This window comes from Panulirus ornatus, chromosome 18 (assembly GCF_036320965.1).
Source record: "Panulirus ornatus isolate Po-2019 chromosome 18, ASM3632096v1, whole genome shotgun sequence".
Taxonomy (NCBI): domain Eukaryota; kingdom Metazoa; phylum Arthropoda; class Malacostraca; order Decapoda; family Palinuridae; genus Panulirus; species Panulirus ornatus.
In genome coordinates this window covers 54,860,417-54,875,416 of record NC_092241.1, presented here as the reverse complement: position 1 = coordinate 54,875,416, position 15,000 = coordinate 54,860,417, and the positions used below count along the sequence as shown (strand labels likewise).

At 45.2% G+C, this 15,000-nt stretch overlaps 1 protein-coding gene across 3 annotated transcripts in view; it reads right to left on the bottom strand.

Moving 5' to 3' along the window:
• The window catches only part of LOC139755110 (GTP-binding protein Di-Ras2), a 358,074-nt gene that overhangs the window by 65,716 nt on the left and 277,358 nt on the right, over window positions 1-15,000 (bottom strand). For all 3 annotated transcript variants that reach the window (XM_071673245.1, XM_071673247.1, XM_071673246.1), the window contains one exon: window positions 1-112. This exon is cut by the window's left edge and continues 78 nt beyond it. In XM_071673245.1, the coding sequence (XP_071529346.1) occupies window positions 1-112 (112 nt within the window). The remainder of the gene's footprint in view (window positions 113-15,000) is intronic.

Genomic DNA, 15,000 nt, shown 5'->3' with positions numbered 1-15,000 from the left:
ACGCTTGAGGCTGGACTCGTCCCCCTGGGGCACTTTGCCGATCTGGAGGAACGTCCTGAAGATGTCCTTGATGTGGAGGTTCTCCTTCGCAGAGCACTCGATGACGCGACATCTGGAGCAGGAGGAGGAGGAGGAGATAGAGACAGAGAGGAGATGATGTGGAATGACATCTGGGTGAGGAGGAGACAGAGAGATGATGATGTGGGATGTTATATGGAGACTGAAGGTGAGCGTGAACAGAGAGCTAGATAGACAGACGGATAGATAGACAGATAGGTATACAGATAAATATGTAGGTGAATGGACAGACAGTTGGATGGACAGACAGATATGTAGATAAATAGGTAAGACAGTTGGATAGATATGTAGATAAACAGAGACAGAAAAACAGATAAGACAGTTGGACAGATAGGCAGGTATGTAAACAGATAGATGAATGGATAGAAAGTTAGACAGATAGACAGATCAAGAGAGAGAGAGAGAGAGAGAGAGAGAGAGAGAGAGAGAGAGAGAGAGAGAGAGAATGGGGCAACGTTTGATAGACCATAAGCTTGTCCCCCATGAGGCATCTGTCGTCATCATTTATTATTACCCAATCCACAATGTCATCATCAAGCTAATCCTTTAAGAAAAAGAAGAAGCTAAGGATTAGAAGAAGGAAACAGCAACACCATATGACCCAGAGCCCTGGCCTTCAACGTGCCAACACAGTTGATTAACGTTCCACGTCCCTTCCCCAAAAGGGTAGGTACCGTAAGTAAACTTCGGGAGGCTGGAAATTGCATTGACGTGACCAAGTTAACTCTTTGGGCGACGCCTCACATCACCTCGACGACTGCAAGGATGAAGAGAAGAACGTATGAGGGAACCTCGTCACCTCCTCCTCCTCCTGACTCGGTAGCACCTCACCTCACTGAGTGAGTGTCAGGATGAGGCACGGCGACGTGCGGCGGATGCATGGGCATCTACAGCCACGATACCATAGCTATAAACATCAACCACCAAGCTACAGGGCATGACGGAACACTTGAGACTCCTCTCAGTAACATGCTTAATCGATGGTCCTCCTCGCAAACAGCTACACACACACACACACACACACACACACACACACACACACACAGAGTGGACCAGCTAGAATACGGTCCTCCTCACGAACAGCTACACAGAGAGTGGACCAGCTAGAAACAGTGTAGAAATGGGACATAGAGAATCATGCTGGGCCCTTCTTACACCACCTACCAAGAGGTCCATCATCTGGCTGACCTTGTCCACCCCTCTACGACCGACACCCGCATCTCAAACAGCAGTTTGGCCATAAACTGCTGACACACACGCCCCCCCTTCACCGAGGCCTCCTCCTCCTCCCCCCCTCCGACACCACACCACCACTGACCGCCGTTCGTCACCACGATCGATTTACTCCAATCAAGGCCCTACGTACCCAATCAGGGCCCTACTTACCCAATCAGGGCCCTACGTACCCAATCAGAGCTCTACGTACCCAATCAGAGCTCTACGTACCCAATCAGGGCTCCACGTACCCAATCAAGGCCCTACGTACCCAATCAGAGCTCTACGTACCCAATCAGGGCTCCACGTACCCAATCAGAGCTCTACGTACCCAATCAGAGCTCTACGTACCCAATCAGAGCTCTACGTACCCAATCAGGGCTCCACGTACCCAATCAAGGCCCTACGTACCCAATCAAGGCCCTACGTACCCAATCAGAGCTCTACGTACCCAATCAGAGCTCTACGTACCCAATCAGAGCTCTACGTACCCAATCAGAGCTCTACGTACCCAATCAGAGCTCTACGTACCCAATCAGGGCTCCACGTACCCAATCAGAGCTCTACGTACCCAATCAGAGCTCTACGTACCCAATCAGAGCTCTACGTACCCAATCAGGGCTCCACGTACCCAATCAAGCCCCTACGTACCCAATCAAGGCCCTACGTACCCAATCAGAGCTCTACGTACCCAATCAGAGCTCTACGTACCCAATCAGAGCTCTACGTACCCAATCAGAGCTCTACGTACCCAATCAGAGCTCTACGTACCCAATCAGGGCTCCACGTACCCAATCAAGCCCCTACGTACCCAATCAAGGCCCTACGTACCCAATCAGGGCTCTACGTACCCAATCAGAGCTCTACGTACCCAATCAGAGCTCTACGTACCCAATCAGAGCTCTACGTACCCAATCAGAGCTCTACGTACCCAATCAGAGCTCTACGTACCCAATCAGGGCTCCACGTACCCAATCAAGCCCCTACGTACCCAATCAAGCCCCTACGTACCCAATCAGGGCCCTACGTACCCAATCAGAGCTCTACGTACCCAATCAGGGCTCCACGTACCCAATCAAGCCCCTACGTACCCAATCAAGCCCCTACGTACCCAATCAAGGCCCTACGTACCCAATCAGGGCTCTACGTACCCAATCAGAGCTCTACGTACCCAATCAGAGCTCTACGTACCCAATCAGGGCTCTACGTACCCAATCAAGGCCCTACGTACCCAATCAGAGCTCTACGTACCCAATCAGGGCTCTACGTACCCAATCAGAGCTCTACGTACCCAATCAGAGCTCTACGTACCCAATCAGGGCTCTACGTACCCAATCAAGGCCCTACGTACCCAATCAGAGCTCTACGTACCCAATCAGGGCTCTACGTACCCAATCAAGGCCCTACGTACCCAATCAGAGCTCTACGTACAGACAGTTATAAGAACAGTCCTACACCTACCACTGTGAACTTCATAAACAACCCATGAACAAGTGCGCGGCTCTGCTAGTGAACAGCTCAGTTCCCTGTCGTAAGGCCGTAGAGGTACGTCAACTACAGTATCACCGTAGCTGTTCATCACTTACAACCAAGTTCATAATGTACAAAACATACCATTTACTACGTAAACACCCCGGGATATCTGCCACCCTGGCTGTCTCGACGTACCTCACTCGTGTGTTTATCCAAAGTGTGGAAATACACAGCTCACCCTGATCTTGAGCTCTTGTCCCGATTAGTTAACCACACTCAGTTCTGTTTTATTATTCATAATACCACGCCAATGTATTTTCAGCCAAATGGCTGCCTACATTGTTATCATCATTTGTGTATCATCTACTTAGAGCCAAGCCAAAGACACCAGACCGAGGATACCTGCAGCGGGAGTCGCCTTCGCTCACCTCCTCCCTCACCCTCGATCATCGCACCACCTAGCGGCTAACTCGCCTTCGCTCACCACCTCCCTAACCCTCGACCATCGCACCACCTGGCAGCTGACTCGCCTTCGCTCACCACCACCCTCATCCTCGATCATCGCACCACCTGGCAGCTGACTCGCCTTCGCTCACCACCACCCTCACCCTCGATCATCGCACCACCTGGCGGCTGACTCGCCTTCGCTCACCACCACCCTCACCCTCGATCATCGCACCACCTGGCGGCTGACTCGCCTTCGCTCACCACCTCCCTCACCCTCGATCATCGCACCACCTGGCGGCTGACTCGCCTTCGCTCACCACCTCCCTCACCCTCGATCATCGCACCACCTGGCGGCTGACTCGCCTATCATCATCATCCCTCCCGGGATCACTACCAGATACGACACATGACGTAACTCTACCCTCCGACACCTCAACATGGACGCGTCTCTGTTCAGTGTGTCTCCCCCACTGCTAACTACTCGAGGTATGTTCAGTGTGTCTCCCCCGTGCTAACTACTCGAAGTATGTTCAGTGTGTCTCCCCACCGTGAGTATACTCAGTGCTCGCAATACTCTGTTGTCCAGTTGTTTTATACTGTGTTGTGTCCTGTTGGCTGAAGATGAGATAGTTTATTTCGCAATCGTCCTAAGTTATGAAGCAGACATGAGGGCAAATAATAAAGAATTTTTTTTTATTTGTACTCTTTCTATGCCTCTGGTAGCCACAGTAAGGTTAATGAATGAGAACAGCATGAAACCAGCGAGTGCCAGGTGTGCACGGGTCCTTAACAGAACAGATATGAGTATATGGTTATAGATATCTTCAGTCACATGTGTTTTGGTGGAGGTCACCATGTACTGCTTACAAGCTTTTACATACACTCCTATGTTTTCTGCATGGCGACTTTAACGGCATCAGGAAGAAGGTAAATACAATTTCCGTTCATTTACTCTACTGTAAATTTGTTTACATTAAGGGCACGTGTCGCGAAAAACACATTGACATCTTCGTGGGAAATGAAATAGTTGAACGTGACAACACAGCGCGATAAGAGTGACACACACACTCTTGGGTTCACATCTTGAAGTCGAGAAACGGAATGATTGCTGTGGTGACAGGAAGACTCTTTTGTATCGTCAGGTACTCCTGCGGGAGTGGTAGTGTGGTCGGTTGAGGAGGCGCGTGTATTGGGTCAGGTAAGGTCAGGTCTTTACAGTGAGATGGATCAAGGGTGATGACCTTGTGCTAGTGGTGTGGGCAAATATTCAGCAAGAACTAGAAAGATTCAGGTTAGAGAAGCGACACAACACCTGACACGATACACAAGCCTCAACCATCTGCCTTAAATCGAGTGCATGAGTACACATAATTATACATACACAGGCACACAGACCCAAAGTCCAAGCGAAGTGGTATGGCTTTAACACTACCTAAAAAGATACAGTCTCCTTAAAAGCGGTAAAAGAAATAGGATAGCAAAGCAAAGGTTCTTTCCCCACCCTCCACTGCCTCTTAACAACAAGCCGGACGAAACTGAAAAAAATACCTTGCAGGATTAAATTGCCCAAAGGAAATTCTTTTACAGGAAAGTCATAAGGTAAAATAAACGTGAGTATGTCATGTATCCCGTCACCAAAGACATGCATCCCTTCGCTTTATGCTATAAAGACAAAAGTAAAAATAAACTCTGAGCTCCAGTCTCGCAACTTTCCATGTGGCTGGATGTCACGACACTTCATTCTTGCATTCTTTAAAGCAGACGACACGGGTAAATCAATGTTGGTAAGCCATCGCAGCATGACCAGGGAAAGACGGGTGGTTGAGAAGGTAGCATGATATACCAATACGTTATGATATAACTGAGTAAATGAATTATTCAATGTCGCAGAATGACAGACGATGATCGAGCCTAATTTTGGACATATTAACAGTGTTGCTGTGAAGGACGTCTTGTAGGAGAATATTCCACGCGTCAGTAATGTCGTTGGTAAAGGTATACTTCGTGTCATCCAGTTGTGGACTTTAGGTCTTCGAAGTAAAAATTGGTGTCCAACTTCATTAACTGAAACTACAGGGTACTCCACACTTTTGGAACTTCACCTCAACAGGGCGCCACACAGGTGGAACCTCCACTAGAGAGGGCTCCGAGCTAGTGGATCCTTATTACCTCCACCTGTCTATACCTCAGCTCCACAGGGTTCCACACTTGAGAAACCTTACCTTCGCATGTCTAAAGATCTTTTCTAATACGAGATGTGTTTCAAAACTCTCCTCGCATACCCCCAAGCGAATTACAGTGACACTTATTTTGTATAATCCAACATGATTGTGTTGAAAACTATGTTGGCTAGTCTTCACAACACGAGCGTCTACACATAACGTCAATTTGACTAAGCTAAGATTAAGGTCATTCTTCTGCCGGCCGGTCTTAAACTTCACACATACACACAGAAATATATATATATATATATATATATATATATATATATATATATATATATATATAAGATCATATATATAAAAGGAGTTCCAAGGTACGTTTGGGGAGCGAGGGGGAGGCAGGAAGAAGCGGCTTCGATAAACCCGACACGAAAACGCGACATCCTGACTTTTGTCTATGGCGCACTGAGGCCTTAGGAGGGGCGTCCAAGACCTGAGTGCGTCCCAGGGAGAGAGAGAGAGAGAGAGAGAGAGAGAGAGAGAGAGAGAGAGAGAGAGAGAGAGAGAGAGAGAGAGAGAGAGACATTTGCTTTTCCGCTGCCAGACGGTTTCCTTTTTGGAGAACTCGAGGGAGGAGGAGGAGGGAAGGGGGAAAGAATGAATAACGTGTTTGAAATGCAGCCAAGGTTTATCGCAGCGTGACACAATGGTACTACGTCAGCCTTGACAACGTACGTCATACTTGAATCGAGAATGATATGTGGACTTTGCCTGGAAGATCAGCATTACTCTAGCCTCTGATCTCGGTGTCGGGGGGAATCTCGGTGAGGCTGTGGTGGGTCATGTTAACATATAGACTCACAGTGCTTCTTCCTCGTCCTGTACCGTGACGCGTGATGGTACAGCCTCTCGTTTGCTTAATGTGTAGTTTCCATATACGTGCTTTACTCTTGACGGTGAGAGACTCAGGCTGTGAAGGAATTAGTAAATGACGTGGATTGTATGTTTGGGACTTGTGAGTGTTGAAGCCAACTGTCCGTCTTAGGCATTCTTGATCACAAACCTCCTACTGTCTTGCCATTGCCACAACACAACCTGTTATAGTTTTTCTTTTCTTTTTTTTTGAGCGGTTTTAAGGCAATTTTACCTGATACTTGCCCCAGGTTCTGCTTTCCTATCCTGTCTCCATCTATAGTGGTGGGTGGGGGAGGAGCCTTCTGCTTTCCTATCCTGTCTCCATCTATAGTGGTGGGTGGGGGAGGAGCCTTCTGCTTTACTGTTCTGTCTCCATCTTTATAAATTAGAAGTTCATGATACTGTCACTATTTTCTAGCAGTCATTCCTGTCATGACCCATCAGGTTTTCGTTACCTCTCTCTCTCTCTGAACCAACCAGTCGTCCACTCCTGCACTCCCATTGCTAAGACACGACCATCCCGACCTAGCATCTTAGTTAGGACCCATCCAAATTCCCCTAAAGGCGCGCCTGAGTTTCTTGTTGATGAAACCCCGAGATCTATGGCTGGGAAGAGACAGCAAGTGAACCACCCTTGCAGAGATCTATGGCTGGGAAGAGACAGCTAGCCCCTTCAGTCTGTCACCTTCCTCGCTTCTCAGTTGAACGTAACTAGAGAGTCAGCTGACGTAAGAGTCATAGGACTTGCTGTACTTAACCTCCACGTGAAATTACGGTAATGCACTTGATGAATTCTTCACACCAGAGCTACGAGTGTGGCGTAATCTGTGCCTCCTTCAGCTATATGAAAAGCTTACAGGTTTTTCTCTCTGAAGCATCTTTGCGTCTTCCTACACTTACCACGCTAATCTATGAGCTTCTTATCTCGTCCGCTATCAACTCACAGACACGATGGGACGCGGTGCTCTGTCTGTGTGTGAATTCTTTTTCATATTATTCCATCCCCGAGACCTCAGTAGACAGAATAGGTTTCTTATTCATTAGACAACTGTTTTAATAGCGCGTCTTGAATATCCTTCGTTTCAGGGTATTTGAGTAATTAATATTCATGTGAATATCCCCGACGCTTGGTTTCACTCGCTGGCCTTCAGGAATATGGGCTTTGAATATCCCCTTAGCAATACAGGCTGTGAATATCCCTCCTTCACTAAACAGGCTGTGGATATCCCTCCTAGTGATGTGGTCCGGGACAGTCTCCTGTTTTGACCAATATTTGGAAGATCGCACTTGTCCACAGCCTTATCAAGGCGAACCTCTCATCGCCGATTTTTGTCCACATCTAGTTATCCCACGGCCTCTTAAGGCTAACCTAACCCCCCCAACACTACTGGTGACAATCAAAGGAAAAGTTGCGGAGGAAGAGTAGTGATAATGGTGGGAAAAAAAAAAAAACTGATAGGGTAGAGAGGGATTGTCGACATCACCCAATATCTAGTTCCCTCGTACGTCTTAAGCATGATCAGGCAAGGCGACTTTGCCATCGAGAATCAGACGATTGTCTGCAGAGTCCCTCAAAAAATTCATCATGTCTGCCCTCCGTCTGTGTGGCTTTACGGGGGACACCACCCCTGTGGCTGAGACTGACCCGCACTGCTGGTGGCATCTGGGTGAGCGTTGGCTCGACCTCCTGACTACTTACTGGTCGGGGGCGCAGGCTGACGTCCAGTAATGCCGCCCGTCATGTGAAACCAGTGGTTGTCGTGTCATTAGAAAATGGGAAATGTCAACACACAATCCGTACCCAGGTCCTGGAGAGAGAGAGAGAGAGAGAGAGAGAGAGAGAGAGAGAGAGAGAGTTCTTCAAATTTAATTCCTTGTGAGGCAAGTCTCAGTGAGTGGTTGAGGCTCATGTGCGTGGTAAAGGATTCAAGACGTAATGAGCTTGTTGCCGTAGGATGATCATGTTGAAAGAGTTTGTGTGTGTGTGTGTGTGTGTGTGTGTGTGTGTGTGTGTGTGTGTGAACAGACAATGAACTTGTTGTGATCGCGGAATGGACATGTAACTAATTCTACGACTGATAATACAAGAGGAAGGGTAGTAATATTCCTGAAGGAATTGGATAGGACGAAGAGCCATTATCTATCCCCAATATTCTGTTCACATTTCCATATTGTATATTCAATGAAGACGACCTGAAGCCAAAATTCAGGTACCTGCTGAATAAGTAACTCGGGAATCGAAAATTTCCTTTAATTCGTCGTCTTTTTCTTCTCAGAGGGAAGCTTCGAAGCCTCAAGTAACGACGGGAAGCTTCGAAGCCTCAAATAAAGACGGGAAGCTTCGAAGCCTCATGCAACGAGTATTTTCCTCTCTCATGATAGCTATGCGAAGCTTTGCTGATCCGTCCTGTTATGGAGTACTGCTAACACATATAAACGAACTCATCTTCCATCTTGACAGAATTCATTCAAAAGTAGTCACCCATTTCATCTAGCCCCCTTCACTTCCCAACATGACTGTCTCTCATTCAAACGCGGTATTAGTACTTTGTCTCTTTGTGTAAGCAGTAACCGCGTCTTTAAAAGAAGCATTTAAATGTTGCGAGAGCCCACGTATACTTTGGAACAATAACTTCCTCGAAATCGTCTTTGAATATAAAATGTATAAATGATCTTTTGAATATGTAGAACCCTGGTTGGCTCTGTGATCCCACAATGGTCCTGGAGAAGGCTTTCAACTCTCTAATATCGCGATCAGGCTCATGATGCTCTTTTTATTACAGTCTACGAACGCGAATACTTGTTCGCTTATCACGGAGTACACACCGGGTTGTATGAGAGGGAAGTATTCTGGTAGAAATCGCCTGTGAATGGTTGTATGAACAGAAGTGTTCTGGTAGAGTTCGCCAGCGGAAGGTTGTTTGAGAGGGAAGTGTTCTAGTCTAGTCCACCAGAGGAAGGTTGTGTGAGAGGGAAATACTCTGGTAGAGATCGCCCAAGGATAGTGGTGTGAGACGAAGCTCTCCTGGTCGAGTCTACCAAAGGAAGGTTCTCACGAGGGAGGAAAGTATTAATTACCACGAGGAAGTCGTAGTCAAGACACTTCAGGTCCCACACGATCACATGAGGCTGGATCATGGATGCAATTCTAGATCAGACACCCCCTGCAGTAGGATCCGTTCACATATGGTCACTTGTGAACCCCCTTGATGAGACGAGGTAAGCGATGCCCACCGTGACATGACGCATTCCCGGGCCGCCCAGGGTCGAGCGTATAGGTTCGAATTTTGGTTGCGGCACTCGGCCCACAGTCAACTTGGCTGTTCATCCTACCCTAGGAGTTGGTCGATAAATTAGATACCTGGTTTAAGCTATGGTATATATATATATATATATATATATATATATATATATATATATATATATATATATATATATATATATATATGTGGAAAGGGAGTTGTGGTTTCGGTGCATTATTACATGACAGCTAGAGACTGAGTGTGAACGAATGTGGCCTTTGTTGTCTTTTCCTAGTGTTACCTCGCACACATAAGGGGGAGGGGTTGTTATTGCATGTGTGGCAAGGGGGTGATGGAAATGAAAGGCAGATAGTATGAATTATGTACATGTGTATATATGTATATGTCTGTGTGTGTATATATATGTATATGTTGAGATGTATAGGTATGCATATTTGTGTGTGTGGAAGTGTATGTATATACATGTGTATGTGGGTGGGTTGGGCCATTCTTTCGTCTGTTTCCTTGCGCTACCTTGCAAACGCGGGAGACAGCGACAGAGCAAAATATATATATATATATATATATATATATATATATATATATATATATATATATATATATATATATATATATATATATATATGTAAATTCCCTGGGGATAGGGGAGAAAGAATACTTCCCACGTATTCCCTGCGTGTCGTAGAAGGCAACTAAAAGGGAAGGGAGCGGGGGGCTGGAAATCCTCCCCTCTCGTTTTTTTTTTTTTTTTTTTTTTTTTTTTTTTCCAAAAGAAGGAACAGAGAAGAGGTCCAGGTGAGGATATTCCCCCAAAGGCCCAGTCCTCTGTTCTAAACGCTACCTCGCTATCGCGGGAAATAGCGAATAGTATGAAAAAAAAAAAAAAAAAAATATATATATATATATATATATATATATATATGTATGTTCTCCTCAGTGCTGATCATCACTAACAAGCCAATCGTTCGTCTGTCATCCGTCTATCATGCGTGTAATCGTTCGTCTATCATCCGTCTATCATGCGAGTAATCGTCCGACTATCTTGCGTGTATGTAGTCCTCCACACAGGCATTTCACTCCACTAAATGAGTCGTCCACCCTCCCCCCTCACTCAGGTCCTCCACCTGTCACTGGCGTTGAAAGGAGCCCCAGTGTGTTGTCCAGCAAAGCACGGCCACAGCTGTTATTGTGATGCTGACACAAGTGGATCATCCTTTTTCTCGTTCCATGGTCCAGGGAACGCCTGGCTATCTGAGGTGTAGGGGCCTCCAGGGTATTATCGTCCAGTGCCGACGTAAGTAAACGACTTCAAGGATGGTCGGGGGAGAGAGAGAGAGAGAGAGACCTTTGGGTGAAGTGTCCTACAGGTGTGGGGGTCGTCCTAGAGATGATGTAGTGCAGTGGCATACACTTGGGGGTCGTCCCGTAGATGGTGTAGTGAGGTGTCCTACAGGTGTGGGCCGTCCTGTAGATGGTGTAGCGTAGTGTCCTACAGGTGGGGGTCGTCCTATAGATGATGTAGTGCAGAATCTTAGAGGTAGAGAGTCCTGTAGATGAACAAGTGAAGCGTCCTAGAGGTAGAATGTCCTGCAGATGAAGAACTAAAGCGTCCTAGGAGTCTAACGTCCTGTAGATAGCGTCCTAGGGGTAGGGCGTCCTGTAGATAGCGTCCTGGAGGAAGGGCGTCCTGTAGAATGATTATCCCTAACTTATTGGATTTGATGTTTGAATCAACGCCATTATGTTTGGACGCTCCACCTCACTGTAAGCCTCACCATGTCATCCACATGACCCCATCCACTTCTTGACCCCCATCCTTGCTGGGTTAATTCCCCCACATAATAACAGTGTAATATTGCCAGGTTCGTGGAGGTGGCACCATGCCCTTATGAATACGAGGGACCCCATCCCCCTATTTTTATATTTTATCTTACTTGGCCTTAAACCTTTAAGAGATGACTCACGTTAACAGTCTCTCATCTCTAAACAAATGTGCTAGTGATAACTTTTTCTTTAATCTTCCCTTTCATGTCCATCGTTGGAAACGAGGAAGATTAACGATATCAACGAGGGAATGAACAATTATTACTCCCTTCACATGTCACTGTCACTCACTGATATCATAGAATAACAAGTGAATATCATTCAATATTTTTTTTCATACAATGTTTGTATAACCTTTAAGCTCTAGCGAACCTGTGACTATTTACTGTACTATGAATATTCTATGAGCCTAAAAGCTATATTAATCACTGTATAAGCTTTATTAGTCACTTTATAAGCTATATTAATCACTGTATAAGCTTTATTAGTCACTTTATAAGCTATATTAATCACTGTATAAGCTTTATTAGTCACTTTATAAGCTATATTATATATTATTCACTTTATAAGCTTTATTGTTTACTGTATAAGCTTTATTATTCACTTTCTAAGTTTTATTATTCACTTTATAAGCTTTATTATCCACTTTATAAGCTTTTATTCACTTGTTTCTTATATTTCACTTCATTTAGACAAGTTTTAGAAACCCTTTGGTCCGCCTGTATCTATCATTTTATTTTTCAGTTTCATTACATAACGATTTTTTTTCTTTCAATAGACCTCCAGAAGATGGGCCAAGAGATGTCTGAGACGAGGAATGGAATAGAATTGATTATTCCTATACCTACAACACTACTATGATCTTGGTTCTACTATCAAATATAAGATAGGCATCCCAAATGGGACGTCCATTGCTGGCACACACACACACACACACACACAGCAGAAGCAACACCCAGTGCAGGCAGAAAGGCGCAGCTCGAAGATGCTGAATAATTCACCCGGTAGTTGAGAATACTCATTAGGCAAGAGATCCTCCAACAACATTTCTCAAACAAAAGCTTCATCATCGCCGCTCCATACCCGCCTCGGCGATCCCCCCCACTTCACTCGAAGACATTTGCATAACCTTCTCATCAGCTCCTGGCGTAAGGCTCGGGCGATAACGTCTTCGCCTCTGGCCATCTTTGTGTGGCTAAGTAAAGAGACATATCATGGATGAGATTTACCTCTGGGGATAAATGGACGTTGCACACTACCGTATTGTACCTGCTGACGAGTGTCACTGCTTTGTCTCATACAGCGTGGACAATACGTATAGACTCTTCTGAAATGGATGAGGTTTCTGTTGTTATGCCAAAAATCTGTAGAGGAACTACGTAGCGGGTGAAGAACTACATCTGCCTTGTAAGAAATGGTGGAGGTATGGGCGGGCTCTGGGGCTAAGATGTTAATGTTGAAGATGTCGTCATATCGACTCCACAGTGAGGAGATCCCACTTGTTTATCGATAGGTTCGCCAAATTTATGCTTTTCGTGGGCCCTAGTCTTCATAGAGTCCGAGTTGTTTGTCGATAGATTCGCCAAATTTATGCTTTTCGTGGGCCCTAGTCTTCACAGAGTCCGAGTTCTTTGTTGATGGATTCGCCAAATTTATGCTTTTCGTGGGCCCTAGTCTTCATGGAGTCCGAGTTGTTTGTTGATGGATCCGCCAAATTTATGCTTTTCGTAGGCCCTAGTCTTCATAGAGTCTGTTCTCTGGTTGTATTTGGTTCGTTCCCACTGTCACTGCTATAAATATCATCAGCGATTGCCAGATATTCAACAACTGTAAGAATATCTACGTGTCTTCCACTCCGTCCTTTGACTTCGAGGTGCCCCTCGTTCCAGGTTGGATCGCGTACTGTTCTTGCTCCTTCCAGTGATGGCTCGCCGTTCTTCCAAGTAGTATACAGGATCGCCTGCATATATATAAAAACAATGCTCCTGCCTCACTCTGCCTTCCAGTCATTTCCAATTTCACCCTTCTACTTCAAAAAAAAAGAAAAAAAGATAGACTTGCCTGGAAACTTTGTTCTTAACTTCGTCTATTTCCTTGCGTCTCCTTAGACTTTCCCTTTGAAGGGTATCAATTAATCACTTCCCTGCAACACCAATGATAGCCAAGGGAAGGAGGAAGAACTCTAATGAGTACCGTAACCATATCAGTAGCAATAAAGGAGGGAAGGTTAAATGAAAAAAAAGACATATCCCTCGTCTCTTGAACATATGCTTACGACCTCATCTCTCTCTGTTCCCTCAGAATTCTGTTGTTGTCGTTGATCTTCGTCGAAGTGTCTCAAGCTCTCCAGCACCACATCTTCACTACGAGCCGGTGTGGATCAAGAGCACTGTGGCATCTGGAAGGAAAATCTGAGTCGCTAACTTTAACCTGAAGACGAAAGAAAAAGAAAAAAGAAGAGAGAAAACGAAGATCAAAATACTTGGGATTCATGGCATGGCTTTAATGAGATTACCTGATCATGGCTCATCTTCACCACGGTTTCCTCCACTGGTCTGAGAGCTTCTGAAAGCGTCAACTTCTTCTTTTCATTTTTTTTTACAGATATCAATTCTTCACGAAAAGGTATCGGATCCCATCTGAAAATTCATTAAGACACGTGTCTGCTGAATGCATGAAGTGAGCATCATGTTGACTCAAGTAAAGGTATCAGAACTCAAGAACTATGTGATACAGTATCACATACTGAGGATAGAGGGGAAGGGGATATTGTCCGCGTGTCTCCGGCGCGTCGTAGAGGGCGATAAAGAGGGGCGGGTGTTGAGGGGAGAGGGAAGGCTGGATATCTCCCCCTCCTGTATTAAACTGTTTCAAACTGGGCAACAGAAAGGTGGAGCGAAACGAGGATTTCTTGGGTCAATCATCTGTTCGTGAGGCGATGATGTTGAGTAGGAATGGAGAAGATACATGATTGTGATAGAAAATGAAAGTAAATAATACATCCGACTCATTATATTCTGTTGGGTATCACATATTCTTTTAAGTGATGGTTTGAACACACACACACACACATATATATATATATATATATATATATATATATATATATATATATATATATATATATATATATATCCCGAGGGATAGGGGAGAAAGCATACTTCCCAAGTATTCCCTGCGTGTCGTAGAAGGCGACTAAAAGGGGAGGGAGCGGGGGTCTGGAAATCCTTCCTTTCAGTTTTGCTTTTCCTAAAGAAGGAACAGAGAAGGTGGCCAAGTGAGGAATATTCCCTCTGAGGCTCGGTCGTCTGTTCTGGAACGCTACCTCGCTAACGCGGGAAATGAATATGTGTAGGGAAAAAATGTATATAATGTGTGTGTATTTTAGGCTAATAGAGACAATGCTATACTCCAGAAGAACTATTTCTAAACGTTCTATATTACCATACTGTTTATTGAAATTTTGTTATACAGTTCACATTAATCCTCACTTTACTTCACACGTCCACTGCTCGACTATTACAGAAATAATTCTTTCCATTATTTTTTCCCTAACTCGCTTCATCTTAAGATGTTTTCATATATCTTTCTGTTTATCGACTTCTCTCAGGTCGAAGAATACC